This window comes from Chiloscyllium punctatum, chromosome 27, assembly GCF_047496795.1.
Source record: "Chiloscyllium punctatum isolate Juve2018m chromosome 27, sChiPun1.3, whole genome shotgun sequence".
NCBI classification, from domain to species: Eukaryota; Metazoa; Chordata; class Chondrichthyes; order Orectolobiformes; family Hemiscylliidae; genus Chiloscyllium; species Chiloscyllium punctatum.
The window spans coordinates 52,466,997-52,485,598 of NC_092765.1; the positions used below are offsets into that span (position 1 = coordinate 52,466,997).

Sequence of the window (18,602 nt, forward strand, 5' to 3'; positions counted from 1 at the left end):
TTATTTTGATTGGTTCTAACTTGGACATTGCGAAGCAATTTAATTGTTTCAAATCAGCTATAGGTGGACTTTCCAAGATGTGCATTCTCCTGGAATCCAACCTGGCATCTACAGACTGGCAGCAACTACAATGGCCTGTTCACCCAGATCCTCATGGAATTCTTAACTGTTTGGCTAATACTTGCCCCGAATGGGACTATGCAACTGCCTTCATTCAAGTGGTATTCCCCAAACTCCGTCCATTTCCATCGGCATATCTTGTAATTCATAAGCTCCACTTGCCACATTTTCTAATGGCAGAGCCAACCATAGTGTCTAAATTCCAATTGGGCTTCAGCTTGTAGGTGCTATTGCATGGTCACATCATTAATCCCACATACCAAATGGTCTGTCAGCGTCTCACTTGGAGTAAAACTAAAATCATATGCCTCTGCTAGTCATCTTAACTTTGTCAAAAATTCCTATATGGATTCCTCTGGTTCACAAACTGTCAGGTAAAACTGAAAGCATCCCAGAATTAGAGGAGGTTTGGGATCATAATATTTCTTAGATAAATCCATCAGCTCTTGAAAAACACGAGTATCTCTGACTCCAGGATAGTTATGCTCTGAGAGAGCTGCAAGTCCACAACCTGTCAGGAGAATTACTTATTGCGTTTCGTCTACTCCAATGTCATTTGTCCGGTAAGAACAATACATTATTTCTTCATATTGGTCCAGTCTTTAACTGCAGGATCAAATGGGTCAAGCTTCCCAATAGTGACATGATGCCAGAAATGGTTACCCCAACTCAAAAACAGCTGTTGTGATCAAATCTCTTCAGGGATGTGCTTTTCACTCTTTGCCACTGAAATAACTCCATGAAGGCCTATATTCCCTTACCAACTCACCCTTTATTTACATGTCAGTAGTACATTACACTGACCCAGCCAGCACAGAGCAGCTCCTAGACTAAACAGAACCCTTGACAGGCAAAAGTGGGGACTGCAGATGCTGGAGATTAGAGTCAAGATTAGAGTGGTGCTGGGAAAGCACAGCAGGTCAGACAGCATCCGAGGAGCAGGAGAATCGATATTTCAAAGCCCTTCATCAGGTATGGGGTACCCCGACAGCCAGGACTGCCTGATTGGACCAGGTTAACAGCCTGGTCCAATCAGGGAACTCATATTCTATGAGATCATCCTGGCTGACCTTGTTCCAGTCTTAGGAGTAGTGAAATTATACACAGGGTCAGGACAGAAAATACAACACAAGCCGCTGTCAACAGCTGGAAGGTGGCTCTGAGTTAAGAAGTCACAAACTGATTGGAAATTGGTTTGTTTGTGTTACTTGTGAAGTGGTTACAATCAAAGGATGCTGCAATAAACTGCAAGCAACCTTCAGTGAGAACAGTGACTTTGCAAACTGATGGAGTTTTGTCCTCCTACTGTCTACCTTGTACTACACAACGTACCTTTATCTTATTATCTACTCTATATTGCTAATTATACTATTCTACTGTCTGCTGTATACTCTCAATGTACTGTGCTCTTACCGTCTACTCTATAATGGTCAATGTACCATCCACCTATTACTGCTCAATTTACTGTTCTCCTAGTGTCCACTACATACTGCTCACTTCAGTCCCCTCTTACTGTTCATTCCATATTGCTCATGCTAATGTTTACTTGTTATGTATTGTACCTTGTCCTTTCGCTATTGTCTCTGGCCCTGTTCTTTATATTGTCCATTATTATCTTTTGGTATCATAGTGATTAGTATCCCTGTCTGTGACATGGGAGACCAGGGTTTAATTCCTTGCCAAGGAGGACTCAAGCAATTTATTTGGACGGCATGGTGGCTCAGTGGTTAGCACTGCAGCCTCACAGTGCCAGGGACTCCCGTTCAATTCCAGCCTTGGTCACCTGTCTGTGTGGAGTTTGCACATTCTCCTCATATCTGCATGGGTTTCCTCCCACAATCCAAAGATTTGCAGGTGATGTGAATTGGCCATGTTAAATTTCCCATCATGTTCAAGGATGTGTAGATTAGGTGCATTAGTCAGGGGTAGATGGAAAGTAATAGGTAAGGGGAATGGGTCTGGGTCTTTGGAAGATCTGTGTAGACTTGTTGGGCTAAATGGCCTGTTTCTACACTGTAAGGATTCTATAATTATAGTGTCTGTCCTTTTTCACGGTTCTTTTGTATGCATACCCTGTATGTCCTATCATTTGTTGTCCACTGTGTGGTTAAATCTGGGCTTAGTGATATAACTTTGTTTCACTGATTGTTAATGATCTCGTGTAATTTGCAGGTGGTGAATCACTCAACACCATGCGGAAATCTGTGGATTTAATCTCTCTGCTCTGCTGCCTTGTTTATCTGCTTGGACCTCATATAGGTATGGAGAAGGATTTTTTCACACTCTTTGCAGTTATATTGTAAGTAATGCTATCGTGCAAAAGTTATGTGAATAAACATTGTGTGCGTAGTTGACAGAGTGAGCTATAGTCTCCTGCAGGGACAACGATGCATTGCACCACTGTCTGCTTATTGATCCTCCCTCACCCTCCATCACTGGTTTTGTCACAGCTCCATCATGAGTGACTTTACATTAATTATGTTTAGTTTTGCATAGACGGTGGGCATTATTAGGAACCCTCAGAAAAATACACATAGGCCAACACTAATGGGTTAGCACTAGTATACTTGCATGGTGCAAACACTACTTTGATATAAACTAAGATAAATATTGACTTTAGTTCTAATTATCATTAACTGGCTTTCTAGATTATAACATGGTAGTAGTGGATGGTTGCTCAAAGGCTGCAAATTAAGGGAAGAAAATTTTCAATTAAAAAAATCTAATTGCCTATTAGTCATTGTGAAAAATGGCAAAAAATGCAAATTTTTTGGGGTGTGGTTCCCTGTAATACTCTGAATCATACGATAAAGGAGGAGTAATGTGGACATGGGACACAGTCTATGAATAAGGTGTTGACTTGATATTGTCACTTCCTAATAGAAGCTTGTCAGTTGGATGCTGATGATGTGTTGGACGTTCTTGGATGAGATTTACGAGAAAGATGTATCAAATGCCTTTGAGGCATAGTCAGACTTTGATATACAGGTATTTTGGAAAACACATGTGATTCCATAGAACAAAACATCATGCATTAACCAAATTGTATAAATGCTTTAGTCTGAAGATCACTAGATGAGGGTAGGTATTTAAATTGTGGGATATTTTGCTGTGGTGTTTCATATGACTAGTAATAAAACAGGGAATCATGGAAAAACTCAATGGGCCATGTCGCATCCGTGAAGTGAAACTGTTCCGAAGAATAGTTGGACTAGGCTCGAATAGTTAACTCTGTTTCTGTCTCCATAGATGATGCAAGAGCTTCTCGGTTTCTCCACCATTTTCAGTTATCATTTCAGATTTGCAAAATTTGCATTATTTTTCTTCCATATGAACAAGCTCCCGGTTTTGTAGTGTTCTGAAATTGGAGAGGGACACCTCCTTAGAATTGGATTTCTGTTCCCCTGGAAAACATAATCATTTCCTTCAGCCTTCATGAAATAAGTTAGAGAATCAAAATTGACATAAAGAATAGATGTTCTGGAAGGTTTGTTTTCAGACATTTTGTCACAATACTAGGTAACATCAGTAAACCTCTGGTAAAGCAGTAATGTTATGACCGGCTTTCTATTTATGTGTGTAAGTTTCCTTGGGTTGGTGATGTCATTTCCTGTGTTTGGTGGTGTCATATCCTGTTCTTTTTCCCAGAGGGTGGTAAATGGGGTCCGAGTTGATGTGTTTGTTAGTAGAGTTCCATTTGGAATGCCATGCTTCTAGGGATTATTGTGCATGTCCCTGTTTGGCTTGTCCGAGGATGGATTCATTGTCCCAGTCAAAGTGGTGTCCTTCCTTATCTGTAGGTAAGGATGCTACTGATAATGGGTCATATCTTTTTGTGGCTGGTTGATGTTCATGTATCCTGATGGCTAGTTTTCGGCCTGTTTGTCCAACGTAGTGCTTATTACAGTTCTTGCAAGGTATTTTGTAAATTACATTTGTTTTGCTAGAGTCTGTATAGGGTCGTTTAAGTTCATTAGCTGCTGTTTTAGTGTGTTGGTGGTTTTGTGGGCTACCATTATGTCAAGAGGTCTAAGTAGTCTGGAAGTCATTTCAGAGATGTCTTTGATGTAGTGGAGAGGGGCTAGGGTTTTTGAAAATGTTTTGTCTGTTTGAGTTTGTTGCTGAGAAATTGGTGGACTGTTCACTGGGTACCCGTTCTTTTTGAATACGCTGTTCTTCATAGTTCCTCTGTGCTGCAGTGTATGGTGGCTCATTGGGATAATGTTCTAATGCAGCTTTGTTTGAGGGTGTTGGGATGGTTACTTCTGAAGTTCAGTATTTGGTCTGTATGTTGTTTTCCTGTAGACACTGGTTTGAAGTTCCCCGTTGGCTGTTCGCTCTACTGCGACATCTAGGAATGGCAGTTTGTTGCTATTGTCCTCCTCTTTAGTGAATTTTATGCCTGTAAGGATATTATTGATGGTCTTGAAGGTTTCTTCTAATTTGTTTTGTTTAGTGATGACAAAGACGTCATCCACGTAGTGGACCCAAAATTTGAGTTGGATGATTGACAGAGCTGTTTGTTCGAATCTCTGCATTACTGTCTCTGTTAAGAACCCAGATATTGGAGATCCCATGGGTGTTCCATTTGGTTGTACATTTTGTTACTGAAAGTGAAGTGGGTGGGAAGGCATAGCTGCACTCGATTGATGATGTTGTCCTTGCTAATGAAGTTGGTGGTGTTTGGCATATATGTCTTTGGTCTTCTCATACTTGGATCTATTAGCCAAGCCATGGAATTTTAGCATGGAGATTGTGCTGAAACATTATAAAACATTGGTTAGACCACAGCCAGAGTACTGTGTGAAAGTCCAGAATCTAAATAATAGGGGAAACATGACAGCACTGGAGAGGGTGTGGAAGAGATTTACGGCAATTGTTGCCTGGGCTGGAGAGTTTCAATTGTGAAGAGAGTTTGGAAAGACTGGGGTTGTTTTCCTTACAGCAGAGGAGACTGAGAGAGGAATTGATTGAGATGTCGGAATATAGAAAACATAGAAAAGTATAACACAGGATCAGGCCTTTGGCCCACCTTGCCTGTGCTAACATTGATGCTTTCCCCTTGATGAAAGGATCAATGACTGAGGGCCACAGATTAAAATTGAGAGGCAGGAGGTTTAGAAGGGATGTGAGAAAAATTTTTTTCACCTAATGGTGGGGAATCTAGAACTTACTGCTGGTAAGGTAGAAGTAGAAAGTCTTATAAAATTTAAACATTTCAACATGCTCTTGTAATGCCAAGGCATATTAGAATATTTAGGTGGCTGCTTTTGACATGCGCTGATGTAATAGTCTAAAGAGCCTTTCTAAGTGCTATAGATCATTATGACTTGGTGACTCTAAATGTCTGCATCTTCCCTAATCATGAACTTGACAGAGGAAGAGGGGCAAGCTATCAGTCTGGCGTACCCCCTCAGTCTCTACTGCCTCAACCTGTTGATGGTCACTGTAATCACGCTAGGTGCAGGATTCCCTTAAGATCCTCTGAACTGCCCACTTCTCTATCTGCCACGTAGATAAAGGATGTAGGTTTGCTCACTGAGCTAGAAGGTCAGTGTTTAGATGTTTTGTCACCATACTAGGTAACATCATCAGTGAGCTTCTGGATGAAGCACTGGTGGTATGGTTCACTTTTATGTATGTGTTAAGGTTTCCTTGCATTGGTGATGACAATTCCTGTGGTGATGTCATTTCCTGTTCTTCTTCTCAGGTGGTGGTAAATGGGATCCAAGTCAATGTGTTTGTTGATAGAGTTCTAGAGGATGACATTCCAACTAGGAATTCTTACACGTCTCTGTTTGGCTTGTCCTAGGATGGATGGTTGTCCCAGTCAAAGTGGTCTCCTTCCTCATCTGAATGTAAAGATACTAGTGAGATTGGTTCATGTCTTTTTTTGGCTGGTTGATGTTCATGTATCCTGATGGCTAGTTTTGTGCCTATTTGCCCAATGTAGTGTTTGTTACAGTTCTTGCAAGGTATTTTTGTAAATAAATAAATAACATATAAATAAAAAGCAGGCCATGCTACCAGTGCTTCATCTGGAGGCTCACTGAAGACGTTAGCTAGTACGATGACGAAACGTCTAAAAATGAACCTTCCAGCTCAGCGAGCAACCCTACATGCAGAAATTCAACCTGAGCTACAAGTCTTCTCAAAGCTCACTGATGTAGATAAACATCAAGAAAATGGGATTGAAGTGCAGCCTAAAAGTTGAGGAGAAGCAGCCCCATACAGTATATTTACATGTGGAACACAGATCCTCAAGGCTGTAGAAGCTAGAACTCTGTGAACCACTGTGAACCATGGGACTGCTACATGCAACACTTTCCAGGCCTAATGATTGCTAGAAAAGGTCAGAAGTCCCAAATCAGGATTGGCTATAAATTATTTATTAATCAACATGTGATCCACAAGTTCAATTGATGACATCTAACTCCGCAATGACAACCGGTATTCCTGATAGGAGAGAGCTCCAGTAGGAGGTCACCATGTCCCATACTTTGAGCAGTTCCTGGTAAAAGACAGAAAATGAGTCACCTCTTATTGCTTTTCTAAAACAAAATAAACTATCTATAAATTAGGAAGAATCAGCATGATGTTGAAAGAGGAAATCATGGTTAACAAACTTGTTAGAGATTTCTGAAAAGGTAATGGAAAGGGTTGATGAGGGTAATGCTTCTGATGTTGTTCATTTCCCAAAGGCCTCTGATGCAGTAACTCATAACAGACTTGTGAGGAAATTTATAGGTCGTATATAAAAGGGTTAGTAGCAGTGTAGATGCAAGATTGACTGATTGATCAGAAAATTGTCAATAGACATTTTTCAGGCTGGAGCAACAATTGTAGTGGATTTCCCCAGGGGGTCAGTATTGGAACCCTTCCTTTTCCTGATATGTATCAATGACCTAGATTTACCGTGAAGGAGACAATTTCAAATTTAGTAGATGACACAAGGCTTGAAAAAATTGTAAACCGTAAGAAGGATACATCCCAAAAACACATTGACAAGTTGGTGCAGTGGGTCGATAGGTGGCAGGTGAGGTTCAGTGTGGAGAAATGTGAGGTGATGCATTTTGGCTGGAAGAACATTGAAAGACAATATAAAATATAATTCTAAACGGGAATGCAGGAGCAGATGGTGCATATATGCCCAGATTACTCAAGATGGGTGCTAGTTGCTGAGTACAATTTAAAAAGTATTTTTTCAGCTTTATTAATAGAGGCATGGTGTATAAGAATAAGGAAGTGATGTTGAACTTGTAAAACACAGAACAATACAGCACAGGAATGGCCCATCATGCTATGCTGAACATGATGCCAAAAAAAACAAATCCCTCCGTTCCTTGCATACTCAAGTGTTTATCTAAAAGCCCCTATCATATCTACATCCACCACCATTACCCCTGACAACGTAGTCCAGACTCCACCACTCTGTAACAAATGTGCCTCTCACATTTCCTTTGAACTTTCCCCCTCTCACCTTAAGTGCATGCTCCCTAGTATTAGACATTTCAACTCCAGGGAAAAGATTCTGACTATCAACCCAATTTTTACATCTCATAATTTTAAAGATGTCCGTCAGCCTAAGCTGTTCCAGAGAAAGCAACCCAAGGTTTTCCAGCCTGTCCTTATACCTCATACCCTCTAACCCAGGCAGCATCCTGATAGACGTCTTCTTCACCCTATCCAAAGTCTCGACATCTTTCCTGTAATGTGGTGACCAGAATTGAATGGAAGTGTGGCCTAATGAAAGTCTGATAAAGCTGCAACATGCTATCCTGACTCTTGTACTCAATTCCCCAACCAATAAAGGCAGGCATACCATACACCTTCCTTACCATCCTATCCAGTTGCGTGGCCACTAATGAGGGCTATGGGCTTGAACCCCAAGTTCTCTCTGTGCATCAATATTGTCAGGGTCCTGCCATCAACTATATACTTTTCCTTAACATTTGATATCCAAAAGTGCAGCACCTCACACAGGTTAAACTCTATCTACCAAATCTCTGCCCATATCTGAAACTGATCTATATCCAGCTGTATCCTTTGATAACACTTTATTCTATCCACAACTCCACTTATCTTTGCGTCATCTACATTTTCATCAAAGTCATTTATATATATACATATACCACAAACAGCAGAGATCCCAGTATGGATCCATGCGGAAAACCACTAGTCATGGAACTCTAATGTGAAAAAACACCCTTCCACCACTACCCTTTATTTTCAAGTCAATACTGAATCCAGACAGTCAAGTGGATCCCATGCATCTTAATCTTCTGGATGAGCCTACCATCATGATCTTGTCAGAAGCCTTATTAAAATCCATGTAGACAGCATCCACTTCTCATCAATCATCTTCATCACCCACTCAAAAAATTCAATCAAGTTAGTAAGACATTCCTTGCCCTGCACTAAACATGCTGACTGTCCCTAATTATGCCATGTTTTTTGAAGTGTGCATACATCCTATCTCTTCATTAGCTTCCCAACCACCAATGTGAGAATCACTGGCTTATAGTTTCCTGGATTATCCCTATTTCCCCTCTTGCACAGAGGAACAACATTAGCTACTTGCCAGTCCTCTAGGACCACTCCAGTGGCTAGTGAGGATACAAAGATCTTGGTCAAAGGCACTTGTCAGACTTCAGCTGGTGTATTATTTACAGTTGTAGACACTACATTATAGAAAGGTTGTGAATGCATTGAAAAAAATGAAAAACTTCAGCTATGAGGATTGGTCTTCCTGGAGATAAGAAGGCTGAAAGGAGATCTGATTGAAGTTTTTAAAATCATAAGTGGGCTGGACAGAGTAGATTGGGTGAAGCTGTTTACACTTGTAAAAGGAACAAGACTGAAGTAAAACCCCAAGAGCCCCATCCGGGACAAACATATAAATAGAAAGCAGGAGACATCAGCTTCACTTCACTTGGAGGTCGCCACTGATGATGTTACCTAGGTAAGGAAATGTCTGGATATTAAACCTATAGCTCAGTGAGCAAACCTGCACCCTAGAAGACTAAAGTGTTAAAGAGATTTAAAGTGATATATAAACAAAGCAAGAGAGGATATGATAAAAAAATTGTTTTTCACATAATGATCTGTTAGGACGTTGGTTAGCTCATTTGGCTGGATTGCTGGTTTGTGATGCAGAATGATGTGGGTTCAATTCCCACACCATTTCCATGAAGGATTCTCCTTCTCGGCCTCTTGCCCTCACCTAAGGCATGGTGACTGTCAGGTTATAACCACCACCAATTGCCTGTTTCTAATGAGAGAGCAGCCCTAAGGTCTGGTAAGATGATGGTATTTTTCCTTTTGTTAGGGAATGGAATGCACTGTCTGTAAATGTGGAGGCAGGTTCAATTAAGGCTTTGAATAGTGATTGGATAGTGAGTAAGAATGTGGGGTAAAGGCATTAGGGAATAGAACGAGGATGATGGGCTGAATGGCTTCGTATTATGCCGTATTGATTTTGTAATCTAAATTAATGATCAATCCCTTGAAGGTGTATGAAACTATCACTGCAATTTAAACAAAGCTTTAATACATTTCTAATAAATTAAATAACATTACTATGGTGTGGACATACTCCAGCCAGTACCTTATGTTATGATCCCCTTCAGGTCAGGACCTTCTGGTTTACAGGTAGATGCTTTACCCATAATGCTATATAAGCCTTTTTATACCCAGTCTCTTATTATATTTTTTCAGTAAGTGAGAAACAAAGTATCAAATTTGAAGCCCCAGTTGGAAGATGATAGTTTTGACACTGTAGACAATTTTCAGTTTCAGGTTTTAATAATTGAAATTAAATTGCAGATGTGCCACAGTGAGAATTGAATCCCCATCTAGCCTGGGCCTCTGAGCTAAGTCTCTCCTTTCTTTGTTTGGGATGATTAAATGAATTTACGAGTTTCTCAGTGATGAAGGGGTGTGTGGGGTGACAACATTCACCCACCAGTCCCATACGATTTGCCAGTTAACATGCTCTTCAACTCATTTGCATATTAAATTTGCTGAAAAACAGTTGATAGTGTGAGAATGCTCCAAATAGCCCTGGCAGAGGGTACATCAGTTCCATACTTGAACTCCAAAATTATCAAATCATAGGTGCTGAATATCCTTGTCCTCGTGGATCTCATCACTGTCTCTGTCAAAGTCTCATCATGTTGTTAACTGGGATGTTTTGTGAATGGGATAATTGGTCGATTGCATTTCTTTAATATCATGGAAATACTACTTTCATCACTTGAATGTGACTGGGGGTTATCTAATAGGATAACTGTGTTAGATTCAGCCTTTTGTAAGCTATTTAGATCAGGAAAAATGACGTTTTGGGCATAAGCCCTTCATCAGGATTCCTGATGAAGGGCTTATACCTGAAATGTCGATTCTCCTGCTCCTCAGATGGTGCCAGACCTGCTGAGCTTTTCCAGCACCACACTCTCGACTCTGATCTCCAGCATCTGCAGTCCTCACTTTCTCCTGTAGATGTCAGTTACAAATCTGTGGTTTTAAAATAAAGAATTGATGTAATGACTGTTTGCTCCTATTTCTTTACAGGAGTTCTTTTGGATGCACACGAATGTCTCAGGATCTCAGTCAGTGCCAACCCTGTGCACTGGGGATCATCACTGGTTGCTACCTGTAAAATAATAAACACCTCCTGTATTATGGGCTCTATCACACACGCCTCTCAGATAATGTGGCAACTGGATAATATGTATATTGCGAAGACACAATACACAGTTGTGGACAGGACCATATCCCAGGTCAACATTTCTGCTTTCAAACAAACAGTTGGAAATGTCAGCTGTGAGATTCCGCAAAGAGCAGGAGGGATTCTGCAAAATGGAGTGCGAATCCAAGCTGGCTGTAAGTATCAGTGGTCAGAAACACAATATTCTAGATATTTTGTTGAACTGTAGCTATTCCAGCTTCCTAGACTGTCTCCAGGTTGCTCCTTTGTAATTTTCATTGTTTCCAGCAATGATTATTTTGTAAACACTAAAGCCGATGGGTAACATTTGAAAAACTGAGGTACATCTCACTGTGGGCAAATGGTCATACACAACCATTACTGCTGCCATTTTCCTGCTGTGTTTATCCATGACATATCTGAGGTTTTATTTGAATCGTCCAAGAATTGCAGTGAGTTCCAAACTGAGATATCTTAAATCAAATGGAAAACAAGGCAGGAGCTTATTATAGGAAGAGCAGAAGTGAATAGAATGGGCCTGATGTTGCTGTTTTAACAGAATCAAGAGAGACCTGGTCTCATGAGTACCAATAGCACATTGACTGAGACTAAATTACAATAGTCCTCAAAAGAAGGAAATAGAGTTCGATTCCTGCTCAGTCATTCTCCTTGTCATCTTAAACCAGAAACTATCCCAGTCTTGAACCAATGCAGCGATTTAACTTAATCAACAAACAGCTACTTATGTTCACCAAACTATTCTTCTGACTCAAATTGCATGTCAGTTTTAATCGGGTGGAATAACCTGGACTAAGAATATTCAATCTTGATTAAATATTCTTCCTTGATATTTTGAGACTCTCTGGACAGTATCTACAATGTCACACAACCAGTCCTCTATCACGCAGAGATTGCTCTGCTTTCTCTGCTCTATATCGCTGTCATTCTGTAGCCAAAGGCAAGTTGCAACCTCAGCCCAGTGAATGATCAGTGGTTGCTTAATTCAGAGGCCTTTCAAAGGCACATCACCCCTTCCACTGGTCCAACATGACCCAAGCAATTCCAGTCAATTCAGCTGAAAACGTCATGCTCCCAATAACTCTCCAGCAGCAGATAGGAAATCACAGATGTTATAAATGGTAATGATTAATAGTCCTGGATATTCTGTTCCTACCCCTGGTTAAGGAGTCATCTACTACAATAAGGAGAGATGATCTCTTACAAGGATCTTCAAAGAAGGCTTTGTGGGTAGAACTTAGAAATGTTAAGGTGGCAGCTACTTCTCTGGAAGTGTATTATAGGCCACCAAAGAGTTAGCAGGAAATAGAGTAAATATGTACACAATTCACAGAGGTTTGTAAGGGGAACAATTGGTAATTATACAAGGAGATTTCAAATTTCCAAACATAAATTGGGATAGTCATGGTGTTAAGGGTTGAGAGGGTGCTGACATCTTGAAATGTATCAGGAGAGGGTTTTGTATCAGTCCACAGAGGGCCAACAAGGGGTGGCTGGATCTTACTCTGGGAAAAGAATTGGCAATGGGGGAACATTTTAGTGATAGACCACAACATGGTTTGGTTTAAATTTGGTCTGGACAAAGAAAAATATAGCCTGCAAAAGATGGCTTTGGAGTGAGGAAGGGCAGATATTATTAAAATAAAGCAGGATCAGGCCACAGCAGACTGGGAAGAGTTCATTGCCAGTAAGTCTACAGAGCAATGCAGGGTGGGATGGGGTGCATTCAGAAAGGAGCTGAGGAGCGTACAGGTCCAACATGTGATAACAAAGGTCCAGAGACAGTATATTCCTGTTATGGTGAAAAGAAAAGGCTGGTAGATGTAGGGAATGCTGGATGACTAGAGGAATTGAGGTTTTGGTTAAGAAACAGAAGGAATCATAGGTCAGGTATAGACAGGAGAGAGTGAGTGAATCCTTAGAGTATAAAGGCAGTAGGAATATACGTAAGAGGGAAATCAGGAGGGCAAAAAGGGGGCATGAGATAGCTTTGGCAAATCGGGTTAAGGAGAATCCAAAGGATTCTTATACATACATTAAGAATACGGCCCCTCAGAGATGAGCAAGGCAGCCTTTGTGTGGAACCACAGGAGATGGGGGAGATATTAAACGAGTATTTTATATCAGTTTTTACTGTGAAGAAGGACATGGAAGATCTAGAATGTGGGATAATTGATGGTGATATCTTGAAAAATGTCCATATTACAGAGGAGGAGATGCTGGATGTCTTGAAGTGCATAAAAGTGGATAAATCCCCTGTACCAAGTCAGGTGTACCCTAGAACTCAGTGGGAAATTAGGGAAGTGATTGCTGGGCCCCTTACTTAGGTATTTGTATCATCAATAGTCACAGGTGAGGTGTTGGAAGACTGGAGCCTTTCTAACTTGGTGCCACTACATAAGAAAGGTTGTAGAAATAGCCAGGAAACTATAGACCAGCGAGCCTGACATTGATGGTGGGCAAGTTGTTGGGGGGAATCCTGAGGGACAGGATTTACATGTATTTGGCAAGGCAAGGACTACTTAGGGATGGTTAACAATGCTTTGTCATGTCTTACAAACTTACTTGAGTTTTGTGAAGAAGTAACAAAGAGGATTGATGAGGGCAGAGTGGTGGACATGATCTATATGGACTTCAGTAAGGCCTTTGGCAAGGCTCCCCATGGGAGAATTGTTAGTAAGGTTAGATCTCATGGAATACAGAGAGAGCTAGCCAATTGGCTTCCACTGGCTTGAAGGTAGAAGTCAGAGCTTGGTGGTGGAGCATTGCTTTTCAAACTGGAGGCTTGTGACCAGTAGTGTGCTGCAAGGATCGGTTCTGGGTCCATTACGTTTTGAAATTTATATAAATGATTTGGATGTGAAGATAGGACATATAGTTAGTAAGTTTGCAGATGATACCAAAGTTGAAGGTGTAGTGGACAGCGAAGAAGGTTACCTCAGATTACAGTTGGATCTTGATCAGATGGGCCACTGGGCTGAGGATTAACAGATGGAATTTAATTTGGAGAAATGTGAGGTGCTTCAGTTTGGAAAAGCAAACCGGAGCAGGACTTATACACTTAATGGTAAGGTCCTAGGGAGTGTTGCTGAACAAAGAGACCTTGGAGTGCAGGTTTAGAGCTCCTTGAAAGTGGAGTCGCAGGTAGATAGGATCGTGAAGAAGGTGTTTGGTATGCTTTGCTTTGAGTATAAGAGTTGCGAGGTCATGTTGCGTCTGTATAGGGCATTGGTTAGGTCACATTTGGAATATTGTGTGCAATTCTGGTCTCTTTCCTATTGGAAGGATATTTTGAAACTTGAAAGGGTTCAGAAAAGATTTACAAGGATGTTGCCAGGGTTAGAGGATTTGAACTATAGGGAGAGGCTGAACAGGCTGGGGCTGTTTTTCCTGGAGTGACCTGATAGAGATTTATAAAATTATGAGAGGCATGGATAGGATAAACAGACAAGGTCTTTTCCCTGAGGTGGGGGAGTCCAGAACTAAAGGTCATAGGTTTAGGGTGAGAGGGGAAAGATATAAAAGGGGCAATCTTTTCATGCAGAGGGTGGTGCATCTATGGAATGAGCTGCCAGAGGAAGTAATGGAAGCTAGTACAATTGCAACATTTAAAAAGAATATGGATGGATATATGAATAGGAAGAGTTTAGAGGGATATGGGCCAAGCGTTGGCAAATGGGATTAGATTAGATTAGGATGGACATGGACATGGACGAGTTGTACCGAAGGGACTGTTTCCATCTCTATGATTCTATGTACCCTTTAGAGGGAAATGTAGGAGCAATAGGTTTAGAGAACCCTGGATGTTTAGGCCAGTTCAGGACTGGATAAGGAAGAGGAGTAGGGTTTTTAGCAACTCCAAAGGGAGCAATTCAGCTGTGACCCTAAAGGAATACAAGAAGTGTAGGACGGAACTTAAGAAAGCAATTAGAAAAGTGCAAAAGGGCATGAGAAAGGGCATGCAAACTGGATTAGGGAGAATCATAGAGATCTACAGCATGAAACAGACCCTTTGATCCAACTCTTCATACCGACCAGGTATCCTAAATCTATCGAGTCTATTTGCCAGTATTTGGCCCATATTCTTCTAAATGCTTCTGACTCATATATCCATCCAGATGTCTTTTAAATGCTGTAATTGTACCAGCCTCCACCACTTTCTGTGGCAGCTTGTTCCATATACGCACCACCCTCTGCACGAAAAGGTTGCCCCTTCTCTTTGGTCTTCACTCTGGAAAAGGAGAATATCAGCACAGAATTCAGGAAATGGTATTGTGAGGAACCTGCACAGTATGACATAGGAATGGGGAGGCATTAGATTCTCTGACTGGTTTAAAAACAGATCAATTTCCTGGCCAGATGAATTTCATCCCAGCCTGCTGTGGGGGGTGAGGCAGGGAATTGCAGGGGCTCTGACACAAGTTTTTCCTCTCTGGCCACAGGGAAAGTGTCAGAAGACTGGAAAATGGCTAATATGGTTTCACTTCTTAAACCGGTGAGTCTCGTGTCAGTGGTAAGGACGCTATTGGAGAGGACATTCTGAACCAGCAAATTAATACCCAGTTGGAAAGGCATGGATTAATTAGGGATAGTCAGCATGACTTTGTCAGAGGGTGATCATACCTAAGAAATTTGTTAGGACTTTTTGAAAACATGATCAAATGTGTGATAAGGGAAGTTCAGTTGATGTAGTTTATATAGATTTTAGCAAAGTGAGGCTTTGTGAGTGGAGCTAAGAAATAAGAAGGGGATGGTGTCGTTATTGGGGCATTACTATAGGCCCGCAAATAGTCAATGGGAATTTGAATAACAAATATGCGGAGAGTCTGGGGAGACTTGCAGGAGCAAGGGTTGTCATTGGGGATTTTAATTTTCCTAACATAGACTCTAACTGCCTTAACATTAGGGGCTTAGATCCCAGCTGGGGTAGAATTTGTAAAGTGCGTTCGGGAAAGTTTCCTCAAGTAGTATACAGAGGGACCTACTTGGGGCAAAACTCCACTTACTTTTAGTAAATAGGACAGGACAGTTGACTGAGTTGGCAGTGAAGGAGCACTTTGGGACCAGTGACCATGAAGGGTAGCACAGTGGCTCATTGATTAGCACTGCTGCCTCACAGCGTCAGGGACCCCAGTTTGATTCCAGCCTCGGGTGACTGTCTGTGTGGTGTTTGCATGTTCTCCCTGTGTGGGTTTCCTTTGGGTGCTCTGGTTTCCTCTCACAGTCCAAAGATGTGCGGTTAGGTGAGTTGGCCATGCGAAATTGCCCATAGTGTTCAGGGCTGTGTAGGTTAGATGCATTAGTCAGGGGAAGTGTAGAGAGGTAGGGGAATGGGTCTAGGTGGGATACTATTCGGAGGGTCAGTGTGGACTTGTTCAGCCAATTGAACTGTTTCCACACTACAGGGATTCTATGAATTAATTTTAAAATACTTATGGAAAAAGACAAAACAGGTCCACAGGTTCAAGTTCGAAATTCAAGTTCTAAAGGCGAATATTGATAGAATTAAACAGGAACTTGCAGGGGTTAATTGGAGGAGTATGTTTGCAGGTAAAGAGACCTCCGGCAAGTGGGAGGCCTTTAAAAGTGAGATAGCGAGAGTTCAAGGTCCATGTGGTCCTATGAGGATGAAAGGCAAGGTTAACAGAAATAGGTAACCCTGGATGACAAGAAATATTAAGGCTTTGACCAGAAAAAAAGGAGGTATGGCTCAGGTACAGGCAGCTGGGATCAAGGGAATCCCTGGAGGTCAGTGGAAGATACAGGAATTTACTGAAGAAGGAAATCAGGAGAGCGAAAAGGGGGCACGAGATAGCCTTGGCTGAGAAGATTAGGGTGAATCCAAAGAGGTTCTTTAAGTATATTAAAAGAAAAAGAATAATTAGTGAGAGGATGGGACCAGTCAAGGACCAAAGTAGACACATATGTGTGTAGAATGGCAGGAGATGGGCGAGGTCACCGTGGAGAAAAACTTGGAAACTTGGGGACAGTCCATATCACAGTAGATGAGATGTTGGATGTATTAGAATGTATGAAGATGGATAAATCTCCTGGTCCTGACCAGAAATATCTCAGAACATTGCAAGAGGCTAGAGAAGAAATTGTAGGGGCCCTGACTGGTATTGTTTTATCATTGTTAGCCACCGGGGAGGTCCCGGAAGGCTGGAGGGTAGTGAATGTTGTGCCCTTAATCAAGAAAGGCTGCAAAGAAATTCCTGGGAACTATAGACCAGTAAGCTTAACATCTGTAGCAGGTAAGTGACTTGAGAAGATTCTAAGAGATAACATGTACATATATTTGGAAAGACAGAGTTTGATTAGGAATAGTCAGCATGAGTGGGAGATCATGCCTCACAAATTTGTTAGAGTTCTTTCAAGTGACCAGGTAGGTTTATGATGACAGGGTGCTAGATGTAGTCTATTTGGATTTCAATATGCCTTTGATAAGGTTCCACATGGTAAGTTGCTCTGGAAGGTCGGATTGCATGGGATCCAGGTATAGCTGGCAAATTGGATACACAATTGGTTTGATAGTAGGAAACAGAGGGTAGTAGTGGAAGGATGCTTGTCAGACTGGAGGCCTGTGACTTGTGGAGTGCCTCAGGGGTCGGTGCTGGGCCCATTGCTGTTTGTTATCTATATCCATGATTTTGATGAGAATGTACAAGGCATGATTAAGAAGTTTGCAAGTGACACAAAAATAGACAGTATCATGGACAGTGAAGAAGGTTATCAGAAATTGCAACAGGACCTTCTTCAGCTGGGGAAGTGTATCGAGAAATGGCAAATGGATTTTAATATAGATAAATGTGAAGTCTTGCATTTTGGAAAGTCAAATCAAGGTCGGAGTTTCATGGTGAGTGGTAGGGCCATCAGAAGTGTAGTGGAACAGAGAGACCTTGGAGTTCAGGTGCACGGTTCTCTGAAAGTGGAGTCACAGGTAGACAGGGCAGTGAAGAAGGCTTTTGGCACACTGGCTTTTATCAGGCAGGGCATTGGGTATAAAAGCTGGGAAGTTATGTTGCAATTATATAGGACGTTGATGAGGCCACACTTGGAGTACTGTATTCAGTTTCAGCCACCTTACAATAGGAAGAATGTTACTAAACTTGAAAGAGTGCAGAAGAAATGCGTAAGGATGTGCCGTAAACCAATGGTCTGAGTTATGGGGAGAAGTTGGACGGCTAGGACTTTTATCTTTAGAGCGTAGAAGACCAAGTGGGGACCTTACAGAAATGTATAAGATCATGAGAAGCATGGATAGGGTGAATGCACTCAGTCTTTTTCCCAGGTTTGGTGAATCGAAGACTAGAGGGCACCAGTTTAAAGTTAGACAGGAAAGAATAAAAGGGAACCTGAGGGGTAGCCTTTTTACATAGAGGGTGGTATGCATATGTTATGAGCTGACAGCAGAAGTGGTTGAGGTGGATATATTAACAACACTTAAAAGGCATTTGGACAGATATATGGATAGGAAAGATTTAGAAGGATTTGGGCCAAGTACAGGGAAATGTGGTTAGCATTGTTGTGAGGAAAGGCACCAGTCTCTGAGTCAGAGTCGGGGTTCAATGACAAAGTTTATTGTACAAGGAAATACCGGAATTCTGGGGAGAGAAAGACACCAACAGCACAGTGTTCAGCTGTGAGCCTTCTCTCGACCTGGAACATATGTCAAGATATTTTTGTACATCTGTGATACAATAGGTCAGTGATGAGATTATTGTCTTTGTAACATGGTTTGTTTATGGCAATCATTGCA

At 41.5% G+C, this 18,602-nt stretch overlaps 1 protein-coding gene across 4 annotated transcripts in view; it reads left to right on the forward strand.

Moving 5' to 3' along the window:
* Positions 1-18,602, forward strand: part of LOC140453703 (granulocyte colony-stimulating factor receptor-like) — a 216,682-nt gene that overhangs the window by 74,543 nt on the left and 123,537 nt on the right. For all 4 annotated transcript variants that reach the window (XM_072548659.1, XM_072548658.1, XM_072548660.1 and 1 more), the window contains 2 exons: positions 2,293-2,379; positions 10,690-11,001. In XM_072548659.1, the coding sequence (XP_072404760.1) occupies positions 2,313-2,379; positions 10,690-11,001 (379 nt within the window). In that variant the 5' untranslated portion in view covers positions 2,293-2,312. The remainder of the gene's footprint in view (positions 1-2,292; positions 2,380-10,689; positions 11,002-18,602) is intronic.